We start from the raw sequence: 15,524 nt of genomic DNA on the forward strand, positions 1-15,524 counted from the left end.
CACATGGGCTAACCACAGTCAGCCCTGCTTAGTCCCCCCAGCAAGCCAGCATGAGTGCGTTTACATGCAGACAATAAACAGTTTATTAGCGGATTTCTGGAGTTACCTGATTATTCAAATGGTCATGTAAACAGCATAAGCCGATAAGCTTTATCCGTTTATGGCCGTTATCGGGTTATGAATGAACCGATAAACATACCTAGGTTTTTGGCCAATAACCTGTCTTTTGAGTGCATGTATACAGCGTATCAGGTTTCTTGTGGGTTTATACATCTGCGCATGTACAAGTTGCATGTAAAAAGTTGAATTACCGCCGCCTTCTGGAGAGAAATCCGACTAATTGACTGAATCATGTAAACCCGGGTTTTTCCTATTGTCGGATTATTAAAGTGCAGGTAAACGCAGAAATCAGATTATTGCCATAAACTGATTACTCACAGTTATCAGTTTATTGGACGCAGGAGCCAAACAAGGGCATGTTTTGGTTTTTCATTTTGATCACACTTTTCCATGTCTAGTGTGTGCTTCACACTGCACTGTATGAGATCAGGAGGTGTTTGTTTGTGGGCAGTTTGCCGGGCTGCACTGATAAGACCACAGCAGGGTTTAATCCCAATGCTGTTCAAAATGAAAAATAAGATGTTGTATTCACTCGGCTATGCTCTTCTCTTATCATACTGTCTTCCAGGTGATTTAAGGGACCGTGAATCAATAAATCACTATATGTGTACATTTAATCAATAATACTTTTCATCTCAACTGAAGCATAAATTGAACTCCATTAGGAAATTATTTGAATCTCCTTTGACAATGGCTGTCAATGGAAAGTGGACTGTGTGTACTGATATCACTATATACAGTACAGTTGAATGGAGATGTTACTATGTTACTATGGTTACTAACATTGAGTCTGACTTTACTCTGGTCAATGTATACATTCAAGTAGAGCCCGACCCATATATCGGTCCACCGATATTATTGGCCGATATTGGCCGATAACCGATATATCGGTATCGGCCGATATGTTGGCCGATATGCCGATATTTTTTTATTTTGTATTTTTTAAGTCATAGACAACATGTTGTGTATATTTGATCTTTTTTCTTAATTCAAGTTATATTTTATATTTGGTATATATTTGTGTTTTTGTATTTCTAGTTATTTATAATGATTACATCCCCAGTTAAGTTTACTGTTTCATTGCATTGATGTCATTTTGGACAAGTTTATTGATAAGCTGTAAAATATCCTGCCTACATTACATATCTCAAGTCCTGTCAAGTCATATCTTTGTCAAGTGTTTGATATTTGAAGGATCATTGCAAAAACATTGTGTAATAATCAGATTTTTTTTACTCCCCAATATCGGTATCGGCATCGGCCTCAAAAATCCAGTATCGGCCGGGCTCTACATTCAAGTATGAATATCGAAACAGAACAAATGCTATATGTTCATTATAGTGCTCAGTGTGCAATTGTGTGAATATTTTATTACAATATCGGTAAAAAAAAAAGAAGTGCAAAACATGCAGCGATTTTACCTAGTTTTGGCATTTCTTCAGCTACAGTAATTTATCTAAATTCCACAATAATACAGTTTATTAGCATATTTTTGGCCAACATAATTGGCACCATTAACATTTGATACTGGCCCATGCCTGATAGTGATACAGCCAAATGCACTTAAGTGAAATTAGCTTGTCAAATTGGGCATCGTATCTACTCAATCACCCCGACCCTCCTGCTGGCTCTGCAGCACACCCCCCTGTACTGGTCTCTCCTCAAGGCCAGCAGCCTCCTCTGGAACTTGTCACTAGCCAGGATGTACAGCACCGGGTCCAGGCAGCTGCTCACGCTGCACACGGCCTCAAAGAACTCGTAGGAGGCGTAGAGAACGCCGGTGTTGCACGGCGTCACCTGGCCGCGGATCCTCATGAACACCAGGGTGATGACCATGACGTGGTACGGCACGAAGGACACCACAAAGACCAGCAGGGCGGCGGTGATGAGCCGCATGGGCTTCCCCCCCGCCCGCTGCTGCGGCTCTCCTCGGCGGCTCCTCCTGCTGCTCGGGAGACGCCGCAGCACGCGCACCGTCATGGCGTAAAAGACGAGCATGACGCTGAAGGGCAGAAGGAAGACCACGACCGTTCTGACGATGGTGATGGTCTTGACGTAGACGAAGGGGCCCTGGATGTGGTCCATGCACACGGTGACGTTCCCCGGCCGCCGGACGGCGAACGTCACAAACAAGTCGGGGATGGAGCCCAGCACGAGCAGCACCCACGTGCAGGCCGCGCACAACTTGGCTTTGCCCACGTCCCACCACCGCAGGGAGCTGATGGGGTGCACCGTCCCGGCGTAGCGGTCGAAACTGATGAGAGTGAGGAAGAGGATGCTGCCGTAGATGTTGACGTTGAAGAGGATCTTCTTGAACTGGCAGAAGATCTGGATGTCTCTGAGGTAGGGCCTCTGCAGGCTGAAGTAGATGTTGAAGGGGAGGGTGAGGATCCAGGCCGAGTCGCACAGGGCCAAGTTCAATAGGAAAACGTTGCTGGTGCTCGAGGTTTTCCTGAAGCACGTGTAGCTGATCAGCGCCGCGACGTTGCCCAGGATGCCCACGGGCAGGGCGAAGGCGAAGAGGATCAGCAGGACGTAGCAGTACCACTGGCCGTTCTCAAACTGGCCGCAGAACACCGTCGACCGGTTCAGGTACTCCAGGAAGGCCTCTGAGATTTGGGGGGAAAAGGAGAAAGAACCGATTTTGCCATTACTCTGATTAACACATTTAGAGAAGTAGCATTTGAGAAATCCTATTAGACAATTGCCAGCCAGACCTGAGTCAGATAGATTTGCCATAATAGTTCTTAGTGTTTTGTTTTATTTTAATACCCGGATGGGGTTTTTTTTTTTTCTACAGCATGACAACAATTCACAAATCAAAATGTTCAATACAGCCCAAGCTGAGCGGGCTCCACAGCGTCCAAGCATCAGCAGTGTCTCCAGGAAGCAAATGCTTCAATGCAGCGAACAATGAACGAGCTGGAGCTGTTGATCTATGACCTCGTAATACGGCAGCCTGTGTTTGCCTTCATCAAAGATAGTCTATTCATTTTGTCCAGCTGAGCGTCACTTTGATCACGTTTTACAGACTCTCTGTCTTTCTGTCTCCCTGCCTGTCAGCCTCTGCCTATTTGACCAGTGAAAGACAGAAAATGGAAACTTTTTACATTCTATTTTGTGACGACAGTGGTTATTCTGTGTGAATAAAGCCTATGTTTCAGTATGGGACTTCTTAGACATGTGAAAGGTGACATTGATTGATTTGAACATACTCAGCTATTACTGTAAGTAGACTAATCATTTTAGAAAGTAAAAGGAAAGTACTTGCTATGCACTATATTTTTCAAATAATTTCCTAACAATTTTAACAAAGTTTATTTCTAATATAGTAGTAAAATAGTATACAATCATTTGATAAGCCATACCTTGTGTAGAATATTGCTACTGTGTGTGCTAATTCAAAGCAGGATTTGCTACTTCACAGTGAGATTTCAGGGAGACTTTTCTTACCGTCTTGGCTCCCCGCAGAGTTGTTGTTGTTGTTGTTGTTGAAATGCCTGAAATGTTTGCTGAAATGTGGTATCATGATGAGCAGAGGCAGCGAGCGCGTCTCACTCTACCTCCACCAGCTGTGACCTTCTCATCTGTCTGGAGCTGTCTGGTGTACTGCCTTAACTGTGTGTGTGTGTGTGTGTGTGTGTGTGTGTGTGTGTGTGTGTGTGTGTGTGTGTGTGTGTGTGTGTGTGTGTGTGTGTGTGTGTGTGTGTGTGTGTGTGTGTGTGTGTGTGTGTGTGTGTGTGTGTGTGTGTGTGTGTGTGTGTGTGTGTGTGTGTGTATTAAACACACAATAAGATAAAGCTAACATCTGAGATCATACATGTGGGTCATATCCACATGCCGCCTGTGTGTGTGTGTGTGTGACACACACACACACACACACACACACACACACACACACACACAGTGACCGATGGCCTGTGCTAGTTTCTACCGAGGTGTGTTTGTATTTCAGCTATCTACTGGCACCAAGGCTCCTGTGTGTCAGCGGACTGGATAACTGCCATACATTCGGTAGATAGTATACCGCAATGGCTTTATAGCCTGAGAGTTCCCCAGAATGTTATTAGCTCATTATTGGTCCGAGAAGGTTGTAACTGGAAGATCACCAGTTTGAATCCCCAGATTGCCTGGGAAAATCCGGCTGGGGAGGGAATTTTAATGACCAATATTTTTGACATTACTTAAGAATTATTGTCAAGTTATCCTTGAATAAGGCACTTAACGAGCCCCAGTTGCTCCAGCGACCAGCGGAGATGCTCAGACAGTCTTGTGCCACTAATTGGTTGCTGTCTGTGTTCATTTCTGTGTCCTGTCCTTATCATGTCATATATGTATTTACCAATATCAACGTTTTATTGGATTGTTGCCTTCGTTGACATATTTTGAAGAAAAAGTGAATTATTGATTCACCTTTTCACCTGACAGTGAGGGGTTTCACCAGCAGGACGTAGCGTGTCAGAGGATCACGCTATTCCCCCCAGTTCCCCTCATATTACTCCCTAATATCGGTATATCCGCCCCAAAAATCCAGCATCGGTCGGGCCATATTTACAACCTACATTTACAACCTTGGAAATAATCCCCAGAGCTGCAGGTTTTTTTCCCCAGGCATGTACATGTAAATAATGGTGACAACATGAGTTAATGCTCTCATATAGACGGGGGTTGTATAGGAGAGCTCCCAGGTGTGTGAATATGTGTAACTGTTTGAATTTGAAGTAGGCTGATGCTGAAAAAGAGCATGTGTGCTCAGCAAAACCTTCCCCTGGTTAAAAATAAAAAGAAGCTATAGGAAAAGTATATTTCAGAAAGTGTGTTATCAATTTGCAGAAGCAGTTTGCACAATACATGATGAAATACAACATGAGGTGTGTGTGTGTGTGTGTGTGTGTGTGTGTGTGTGTGTGTGTGTGTGTGTGTGTGTCTGTGTGTGTGTGTGTTTCTGTTTACTGTGTTTGAGCTGCAACGATTAGTTGATTGGTCGATCGACAGAAAATAGGCACCTTTTTTTTATTATAATCGATTACTGGTAATCACTTAGACTAATTAAAAATATATATATATATATCCCGTTAAAGCTTCTTAAATGTGAATATTTTCTGGTTCCTTTAGTCTTCCATGACAGTAAACGGGACAAAAGAATAATTTTGAGGATGTCATCTTAGGCTAGTTGCAGCTTGTGTGTGTGTGTACCTGCCAGTATGTCATTGTACCACCACTAGATGGAGACAAGGTTACATGTTTAATTTTCAGGCAACAATTTGAAGGTGTGGACTGAAGACAAAACAGAAAATCACTGAGCATATGGCTTTGGAAGAACCAGACTTACCTGCTTTAGTGTTTCAAAAATAAAAAGTGTGTTAATCTACACAGCTGCTTCTCGTGTGTGTGTGTGTGTGTGTGTGTGTGTGTGTGTGTGTGGGTGTGTGAAAGTGAGAGCGACATAAAGAATGTCTGTGTGTGTGTCTGTGTGTGTGTGTGTGTGTGTGTGTGTGTGTGTGTGTGTGTGTGTGTGTGTGTGTGTGTGTGTGTGTGAAGTTGCTCGTATTGCTGTCACCTGCGGGGGACGAGCCTCGTCGTAGCGCTCGTGAATCACACCTTATGGGGGTGTGCTATGGGAGGGGTGGGGGGCCGGCGGGTGCGATGAATGGTCTTGAATCACCCCCCTAGTTAAATCCTATACCTGTTACGGGCTGTGAGAGGTGCTGCCGTGCTCGCTGGCGCAGCTAGTGGCTTTAAAAGTCAGATGTGCCGATACACCACTCTGCACCCACATCCAAGCCCGGGCTCGTTGGCACTGCAGCCAATTAAGTTCAGCCATGCAAGTCAATTCAATTATGCAGCCGTGATGAGCCCTGAAATACCACAGAGCAAGACGTATGGCCGTGCGTGCGCTAGGCAGGCATGCACACTTGCTGTTGCATACAACTTCAAAACGTATCGCCGTTGAATGTCGTTATGGACGGAATATTTATGTTCGTATTCGGTACAATGGAGTTCTCGATCGGTAAATAACAATAGTTCAAGATCCCACCGCACATCTATTGGTTTCTATGGCGTATTGGCGCATCTATACGATACACTGTGTGCTCATGCTTGAAACGACAACAGGAGGTCGGTAATCGGTATTCATTATGACTGGAGATTAACCCTTCATCTCCATAGGAATCTCCACATCTGTATTATTATGACTGGAGATTAACCCTTCATCTCCATAGGAATCTCCACGTCTTTATTATTATGACTGGAGATTAACCCTTCATCTCCATAGGAATCTCCACATCTTTACTATTATGACTGGAGATTAACCCTTCATCTCCATAGGAATCTCCACATCTTTGTTATTATGGCTGGAGATTAACCCTTCATCTCCATAGGAATCTCCACATCTTTATTATTATGACTGGAGATTAACCCTTCATCTCCATAGGAATCTCCACATCTTTATTATTATGACTGGAGATTAACCCTTCATCTCCATAGGAATCTCCACATCTTTGTTATTATGACTGGAGATTAACCCTTCATCTCCATAGGAATCTCCACGTCTTTGTTAGTATGACTGGAGATTAACCCTTCATCTCCATAGGAATCTCCACATCTTTATTATTATGACTGGAGATTAACCCTTCATCTCCATAGGAATCTCCACATCTTTATTATTATGACTGGAGATTAACCCTTCATCTCCATAGGAATCTCCACATCTTTATTATTATGACTGGAGATTAACCCCTCATCTCCATAGGAATCTCCACATCTTTATTATTATGACTGGAGATTAACCCTTCATCTCCATAGGAATCTCCACATCTTTATTATTATGACTGGAGATTAACCCTTCATCTCCATAAGAATCTCCACATCTTTATTATTATGACTGGAGATTAACCCTTCATCTCCATAGGAATCAATCTCCACATCTTTACTATTATGACTGGAGATTAACCCCTCATCTCCATATGAATCTCCACATCTTTATTATTATGACTGGAGATTAACCCTTCATCTCCATAGGAATCTCCACATCTTTATTATTATGACTGGAGATTAACCCTTCATCTCCATAGGAATCTCCACATCTTTATTATTATTATGACTGGAGATTAACCCTTCATCTCCATAGGAATCTCCACATCTTTGTTATTATGACTGGAGATTAACCCTTCATCTGCATAGGAAGGAATCTCCACATTTTTATTATTATGACTGGAGATTAACCCTTCATCTGCATATGAATCTCCACATCTTTATTATTATGACTGCAGATTAACCCTTCATCTGCATAGGAATCTCCACATCTTTATTATTATGACTGCAGATTAACCCTTCATCTGCATAGGAATCTCCACATCTTTATTATTATGACTGGAGATTAACCCTTCATCTCCATATGAATCTCCACATCTTTATTATTATGACTGGAGATTAACCCTTCATCTCCATAGGAATCTCCACATCTTTATTATTATGACTGCAGATTAACCCTTCATCTCCATAGGAATCTCCACATCTTTATTATTATTATGACTGGAGATTAACCCTTCATCTCCATAGGAATCTCCACATCTTTGTTATTATGACTGGAGATTAACCCTTCATCTCCATAGGAATCTCCACATCTTTATTATTATGACTGGAGATTAACCCTTCATCTCCATAGGAATCTCCACATCTTTATTATTATTATGACTGGAGATTAACCCTTCATCTCCATAGGAATCTCCACATCTTTATTATTATGGCTGCAGATTAACCCTTCATCTCCATAGGAATCTCCACATCTTTATTATTATGGCTGCAGATTAACCCTTCATCTCCATAGGAATCTCCACATCTTTATTATTATGGCTGCAGATTAACCCTTCATCTCCATAGGAATCTCCACATCTTTCATCTCCATAGGAATCTCCACGTCTTTGTTAGTATGATTAACCCTTCATCTGCACATCTTTGTTTGTCTGTGCGAGAGGCTATAGTGAGCAAACAGATTGAACAGCTGAGACTGAACAGCATGTAAAAAGGCTGTAATGGGAAAATAAATGGAGCATTGTGCTTGGCTGTCTTTCTGGCTGTGTGTGTGTGGACACAAACACAAAGCGTTCTCCCAGGGGCTGTAACTCAAAGGGAGGCTGGCTGGGGCTGCAGGAGAGAAAAAACAAAAGAGTCGTTCCGAGGAAGATGGCTGCTTCTGGCGTGCGCTCAGGGCTCGCAGCGTTGAAACGGAGCGAGAGCCTTGGCACAGACTGTGCGTGAGACACGTGTCGCATGGTGGGAAGTGGGGTTGAAATAATAGCTGACTTTGGTCAAAGAGGATTTCTTGGTTCTTTCTTGATTAACATTTAATGAAACGTCCTTGGAGAGATGGGTCGGCTTTACCACATCGTTGTTCAGATTGTGTCCGAAAACTACATGAACCATGAATGGAACACTTCCTCCCTGGAACTCTCACTCTCACTCATGCATTGTGGCCAAGGCCCACGCATCTTGTTGTACGTCAAGGTTTGAAAATATAGCAAGAATTATTATGCAACCAAGGACTGAGTAATGGCGGACGCAATCTAGGCACAGTCTGCCGATTTGGAAAGAGTTCTTTCCAACTCTCCAGACGGTGCCCAGATTGCCACCACCATTACTTTGTGTGGTAGATTGCGTTTGCTACATGAGCAGTGTGGGAGGCAGATCAAGGACTCTGACAGCTGTTGTGTAATTATAATACATTACGCATACCAAACGGCATCACGTGTTGTTATTCCACATCTCTCGAGGGGTAATAATGTCATTTTGGTGGGCATCAACTGTCAGGGATTTATGTCATGCTTTTTTTTTTTTCCCGATTTCTTTATCCCATTTTATCCCCCATTAGTGCTCACTTGATTTCTCAATGCTGGTTGCTACTCCATCCTCTGCCGATCTGGGGAGAGCCGAGACTGGCTCCATGCTTCCTCCGAGACATGGGCAGTCAGCCAGCCGCTTCTTTTCACCTGACAGAGGAAGCTTCACCGGTAGGACATAGCACGTGGGAGGTTCACGCTATTCCAACCAGTTCCCCTCCCTCTGAACAGGCGCCCTGAACGACCAGAGGAGGAACCACATTAGCAACCAGGATATTGCATGTTTTTGTGAAGGGGGTTCCTATATGAAGGAAACCCCCGGGAGGCACGGGGAGAACATGCAAACTCCACACAGAAAGGCCCTTTTGCCGACCCCACCCGGGCGGTGGGCACTCGAGGACATGCGGACGGGCACGCATTCCTTCAGCGTTCACCTCGTCCCCAGGTGGGAATCGAATCCACGACCTTCGAGCTGTGAGGCGATAGTGCTTACCACTGCACCACCGTACCTCCCTTATGTCATGCTTTTTCATCTCACTTTGACCGCACTGTCAAATTTGTGAATTACATTTTCCTGCTTGTTGTCACTATGAATAATCAAATGAGAATTGACTCGTCATACTGATAGCGAGGCACCGAGGACTCACACACACCGTCAGTATAGTCTTTTCAAGGTAGCGTGCCTGCCTTATAGAACTTCCTCATGAGTTTTAAGGAGTAGCGCCGCCGCCAGAGGACAAGCTTGTATGATTATGTATTCCGTGCAGAAGGCTGGCTATCTGCATCAATCTCACTCTGTGCCTCAGAGTTTTTCCCCCGTAATTAGATTCCGAGCCAGGAGAGAATAAGAAAAACAGCACGGGTCAGAAAATGTTTGAATAATCGCTCTAATCAGGCTGAACTCACCTGGTGAAACACAAGAGAGCATCATTCCAGGGTTCAAGTGCACCAGATGCCGCCTGGAAAATAAGTGTGTTGAATATTCTCTGTTGGGATTGGTTGAAGATAATTCAATTGAAATTTTAATTGAATTGATTGAGATTGATATAGTGATCGTTAGTGTATCAAGCATGATCCGCTATATGGAAATTAGCCAGGGAGAGAAAATGACCTCAGGGAAGGGAAGTGACACCTCAAAGTGCTCTTTTAATCATCATTTCATTGCCTAAAGGGCACGTGTCGGACACAATAGGACGTTATTGATGTGTGCGAGTAACTTGTCTCCTTTCGTCTTCGTTCCGTATCCGTCGTGTTAGAAAAGGTTGACTGCATGCGTGCCTGACTGTGGAGCGCTCGCTGATCAGCAGTGTTCCTCTTGTCATGCTTCCCTCCCTCTAGGTCGATACCTGCGCCTGAAGATGTTCCGCGAAGATCACGGCTCCTGGATGACCATGTTCTTCAGCACCATCCTCTTCCTCTTCATCTTCTCGCACATCTACAACCTGTTCCTGCTGATGGCCGGGAGCATGGGGTAAGTAAGCCCTTCCCATCTCTCTCTTTTCGCCTTTTTGCTCATTCTCGACTTCCATTTTGTCCGAGCCATTTGGCCGGCGTGATTGATCCAAACGTCTCGGGCCCCAGCAGAGAGACTCAATACCAGTCTGATCAATCAACCCAGAGCTAAAAGATACCAGTCTGATCAATCAACCCAGAGCTAAAATCGCACATAGGGTAGGCGAGCGAGCGGGTGGGGGGTGGTTAATCCTGAAAGATCACCTTCAACACCCACACACTCATCTCCCGTGAAGATCTTGACTTTATTTTTTTGGACAGCTCTGGCCAAAAAAAACTCAAGATGATTGGCCTTGTCTGTCGCGTTTCTGTCCTCCTTTGCCCCCTGTTCCTGTTGCCCGGGATTACCTAGTGAGAAACCACGCCGGTGCACAGCAGAGCTTGACGCCCACACGTCAGGTCGGTGACAGAAATCCGTTTACACATTTGCAATGTGTCCATCGGGGGGGGAGGAAAACATGTCCTTGAAGCCAGCCAGCCAGCCAGCCAGCCAGCCAGACAGCCAGCCAGCCAGCCAGCCAACCAGCCAGTCAGCCAGACAGCCAGCCAGCCAGCCATGCGCTCGCCAGGGGGGTGATTTACCTTTTTGTTTGTTTGGGCTGTGTGGCAGGTGTCTGTTCAAGTGCACGCTGTCAAAGAGGGAGGCCAGGGTTGTCATGAGGATCTGTCCATATAATGCTTCCCCCCCTCCCCACATATTAACACCGGGCTTTTCCACTATCCATAAGGCAGAGGCGTGCGACGAAGGCTATTAGCTATAGCAGGCTAAAAAGGTGTTGGGGCTTTTTCTCCAGCCAGAGGGATGAGTTTGTATAATCAGCCCATCCGTCACTCTGGCCCCGCGCGCCCGCCCGACACCGGCATCCATCTTGTCTTGCTCTCTGGCTGGCTGTTGGCCGAGGAGGCACAGGAAGGAGCGCATGGCTGAGCAGAGAGGGGCAGGTCCGCCGAGACGATGAATGTTGCTCACTCAGGAGAAAGTTCCATTTGCAGTCGCGCCGAGTGCGTCTGTCACAACGAGGATCCCTTTTCTTTTCTGCTTTGAAACACACACAGAGAGAGAGAGAGAGAGAGAGAGCGCCTTTTTTTTGTTCTCTCGCCGCATTTTTAAAGTGTCAAGAATGTGTCACTCTATACGACATCCAAGATATTACTAAGAGGAAAATAATGAGTTACTCTGTCAGTTTGAGAGATGCACCACATATATAGGCCCAATCTATATGCTTCTTCTAACATGCACGAGTCACACAACCGTCTCATTCATATGTGCTGCATCACTTGTCTAGATGTAGCGAGTTACATCCATAACAACCTATTATTAAACAATGACATGGTGGGCTGACATAACAATAAACCCCATCCATAATTATTTGTTTTGGGTGTGTGCGTGGTGGTGGTGTGCAGTGACATGGGTTATTTTTCCCTGCAAAGCTGTCGTTGCAAAGACAGATGGCGCTGTTGTAGCAAGCAAGTGAGCCCTCTGCACCCGTTTGCCCCTCTTTCTTCCCCCCACTCTGCCCGTCTTTGTTTTCTTTCTGCTCCAGTAGTGTGTCCGGCGCAGCGCCCGGGCCCTGCCAAGAACCATTAGTGTTCACATCTCTGTCGAGGGCCCACATGTAAGAGCAGTGTTCACACTCTGCCAGGACGTGCCCCCCTCCCTCCCTGCCTCCCGGCTGGAATATAGCACAGATGCAGCAGAGTTAGCAGAAAGGCGACCAGGGGGGAGGAGGGTGGGGAAACGGAGGAGGGGGAAATGGAGGAGGGTAGGATGTTAAGGGCTGGGTTAAAAAGAAAAATCCATATATCGATATCGAATCGATATCCATTTGAAGGAACTGATATGGATTCATAAATCCCCAATATCGATCTCTTAATATAAGGCCTTTTCCCCCCCGTGGATGCTTGACGCTTTAAACCCCGTTAGACTCACGCGGTTTGGTTTCTTAGCACAACGAGATCTCGTAATGAATTGTTTTTTTAATAATGCACCAGAGAGGGTTCGTTCGTTGTACAATTTACAGCATTAGATCTTTGAGGATCTCTTTCATATCCAAGCAAAATTTGGTATTGTCTGAAATATCGATATCGAATTGGAAATTTAATCGAAATTGGGACCTTCTTGTGCATCGGAATCGGATCGAATCGGGAAATCAGTGGCGATACCCAGCCCTAGTAGGATGGAGGATAGAAGTACTCCGGTCCTGATGATGCAGAGAAACTCAAGTGTTTTGATCCGTGTCCAAGCCCCTTTTTGCACCCCCCCCCCCCCCCCACCCCCCAATCCGATTCCTTCACCCCACTGTGTGAGCCTGTTGTAGTTCTCTGTGTGCCACGGCACAAAGGAGAAGTACAATCTCCCTTTCTGGCAGTAGCCGGGCCCCTCTGTGGGGAATGAATGCTACTTTTTCCCTTTCATCTGTCCTGAAAGGACAAACCACTGTGAGCTGTTGTTACTGCAGCCAGAGCTGTTTTTAAAGGGGAGCTATTTTGGCATCGGGTAATAGCTGGGCTCCACATGCAGGCATGACGGTGGCTCTGCTCTGCGGGGGGAGGCTGAGGCCTGGGCATCCCACACACACACCACACATTGTTCCTGTCTCACAGCCCAACTTAGCTGTCTGGAGGACACGCGCGTGTGTGTGTGTGTGTGTGTGTGTGTGTGTGTGTGTGTGTGTGTGTGTGTGTGTGTGTGTGTGTGTGTGTGTGTGTGTGTGTGTGTGTGTGTGTGCGTATGTGTGTGTGTGTGTGAGAGAGAGATTGTGTGCATTTTTGGTGTGAGTGGGAGAGAGTGTATATGTGGGTTAGAGAGAAAGTGTGCATGCGCGTGTGTGTGTGTGCGTGTGTGTGTGTGTGTGTGTGTCTCTGTGTGTGTGTGTGTGTGTGTGTGTGTCTGTGTGTGTGTGTGTGTGTGTGTGTGTGTGCGTGTGTGTGTGTGTGTGTGTGTCTCTGTGTGTGTGTGTGTGTGTGTGTGTGTCTGTGTGTGAATGTGCGTGCGTGTGTGCGTGTGCGTGTGCATATGTGTGTGTGTGTGTGCGTGCGCGTGCATGCGTGTGTATGTGCGCGTGCGTGTGTGCGTGTGTGTGTGTGCGTGTGTGTGTGCGTGCGTGCGTGCGTGCGTGTGTGTGTGTGTGTGCGTGTGCGTGCGCGTGTGTGTGTCTGTGTGTGCGCGCACACGCCATCTGTCCCCCTGCTGTCTTCCCTGAGTGACCTGATGTTGTATGCTGCCTGTGCCCTTCACTCACTCATTAATATGCTTTCATTTTCTTTGACCTTTTCGGTTGCTTCTGCTCTTGATTTAATTAAAGCCAGCGATATATTCACAAGGAAAGAAGATAAACGACGCCATTCGTTATCTCCTCGTGACAGTTTGTCGGGTAAACAAGCATTGACAAGAGATTCGCGCCTATATAATGTTTTGCGTGACATATTTATTCATCATGATTAGTCGTGCGAAATTGATTCCGCGATGCCATTATCGTTCAATTCAAAGAGATTTTCCAGGTGATCTTACACGTGTTGCCACGATAAGCTAATGTTTAAACGGGCACTTCTAGGTCAACAGCTATCAAGCTAGCGTGCTACCCCTATAGCGTATGTCATATCAGGAAAAAGCGCCCGGCCCCCTCATTGTGGCTCCCGGGGGGGCGGTAATCCACACTTGTTACCAAGGCGCTCACATCTGGTGCTATTTGCATTTTAATGTAACTGTCAGATTAGGGGGGCTGTTTGCGTGAAGCCAAGGGAGTGTGACCGCCCAGGGAGTTTGATGGCCTTCGCTAGACGTTCTGTCACGCCAGCCACACAATCCCATTCCAACATCTTACGGCAGCCATTAGGAGCCAGAACCCAGCCCCTAATTAGATGGTGTTATTTAATTAAGATGGCCCAATGCGTGGCGCAGCACATTAATCATGCCCAATTTAGAGAAAGTGGGTGGTGGGCGTATGCAGATTTGGGTGGTGGCGGTGGAGCGTTGTGTGGGGAATATAACAGAGAGCTGTTAGTGGGACGGGGGGCCCAGAAAAAGCTGTGTAAGGTGGAGGGGAAGGAGGATCTCTATGCTTCTCTTGTTCTTACCCAGTAGAGCAGCGCTTCCCCATCTTTTCCCTCTCACTTGGAAATCTCGGAAAATGTGCCAAATAATGTGTTCTGTTCTCGGAGCACTTTTTACACATTTGAACAATGAAAGGAGCTGTCCATCAGCACCACACAGAAATCGGAAACTGAAAGTGAAGGGTTGTCTGCAATAGGCTAATTAACACACAATTGAATACAAATTAAATAACTGTATCATTCAGCAATGGAGAAATAAATCCTCGTACATAATAATAATTATTAACCCCCCCCCCCCCCGACACACACACACACACACACACACACACACACACACACACACACACACACACACACACACACACACACACACACACACACACACACACACACACACACACACACACACACACACACACAAAGATCATAATATAGATAATTGGATGTAATCCAAAAGGTACTGGAGCACACAGATCAAGTGTATAATGAAGTTTTTATTCAACTTAACGTTTCGACACTACTGTGTCTTCATCAGAGACAAAGATCGTAATGTTTTACAAATGCTTTGGCAGCCCACTTGCAAGCGGCCCACCAGTGGCCTCCAGGGAATGGCTGCAGTAGGTAGAGGGACTGAGGGATGGTTGGATGAATGGAGTTCTGTAGTAGAGATAATATAGGACAATAATCAGGATTACTATATATTGTGATAAAAAAAAGGGTAAGTTATGACACTGCCATTATTTTATAACCAAGACTCTTGTCATTGATTTATTTTGCACTCTAACTGTTATTCATGTTCAAGTGGATACAGGACAGTTTTAACTTAAAGGTGCGTTCACACCGACCTATTAAAGTTTTTCGCTGGCGTCGAGTTTACATACAAAGTCAATGCAAACGAGCGATTGAGCGTATATTCGCCCGGGAGAAAAATCACTGGGCGTCCGAGCGACAGAGACAGAGCGATAGGGAGAAAATACGCTCGTCGCTCGAGATGAAATATCC

At 45.5% G+C, this 15,524-nt stretch overlaps 2 protein-coding genes across 2 annotated transcripts in view; one reads left to right on the forward strand and one right to left on the reverse strand.

The window, feature by feature from the left end:
• Positions 1-15,524, forward strand: part of tmem117 (transmembrane protein 117) — a gene marked incomplete at both ends in the record, with an annotated part of 59,887 nt that overhangs the window by 12,447 nt on the left and 31,916 nt on the right. The window contains one exon of the mRNA XM_083663002.1: positions 10,296-10,428. Within this exon, the coding sequence (XP_083519128.1) occupies positions 10,296-10,428 (133 nt within the window). The remainder of the gene's footprint in view (positions 1-10,295; positions 10,429-15,524) is intronic.
• Positions 1,720-5,331, reverse strand: LOC310800629 (P2Y purinoceptor 1-like; the record flags this gene model as incomplete). Its single annotated transcript, XM_083663258.1, has 2 exons — positions 1,720-2,775; positions 5,317-5,331. The coding sequence occupies 2 exons, from the start codon at positions 5,329-5,331 to the stop codon at positions 1,720-1,722; spliced, it is 1,071 nt and encodes a 356-aa protein (XP_083519384.1).

Source organism: Poromitra crassiceps, assembly GCF_964638095.1.
Source record: "Poromitra crassiceps genome assembly, chromosome: 30".
In the NCBI taxonomy this organism is placed as follows: domain Eukaryota; kingdom Metazoa; phylum Chordata; class Actinopteri; order Beryciformes; family Melamphaidae; genus Poromitra; species Poromitra crassiceps.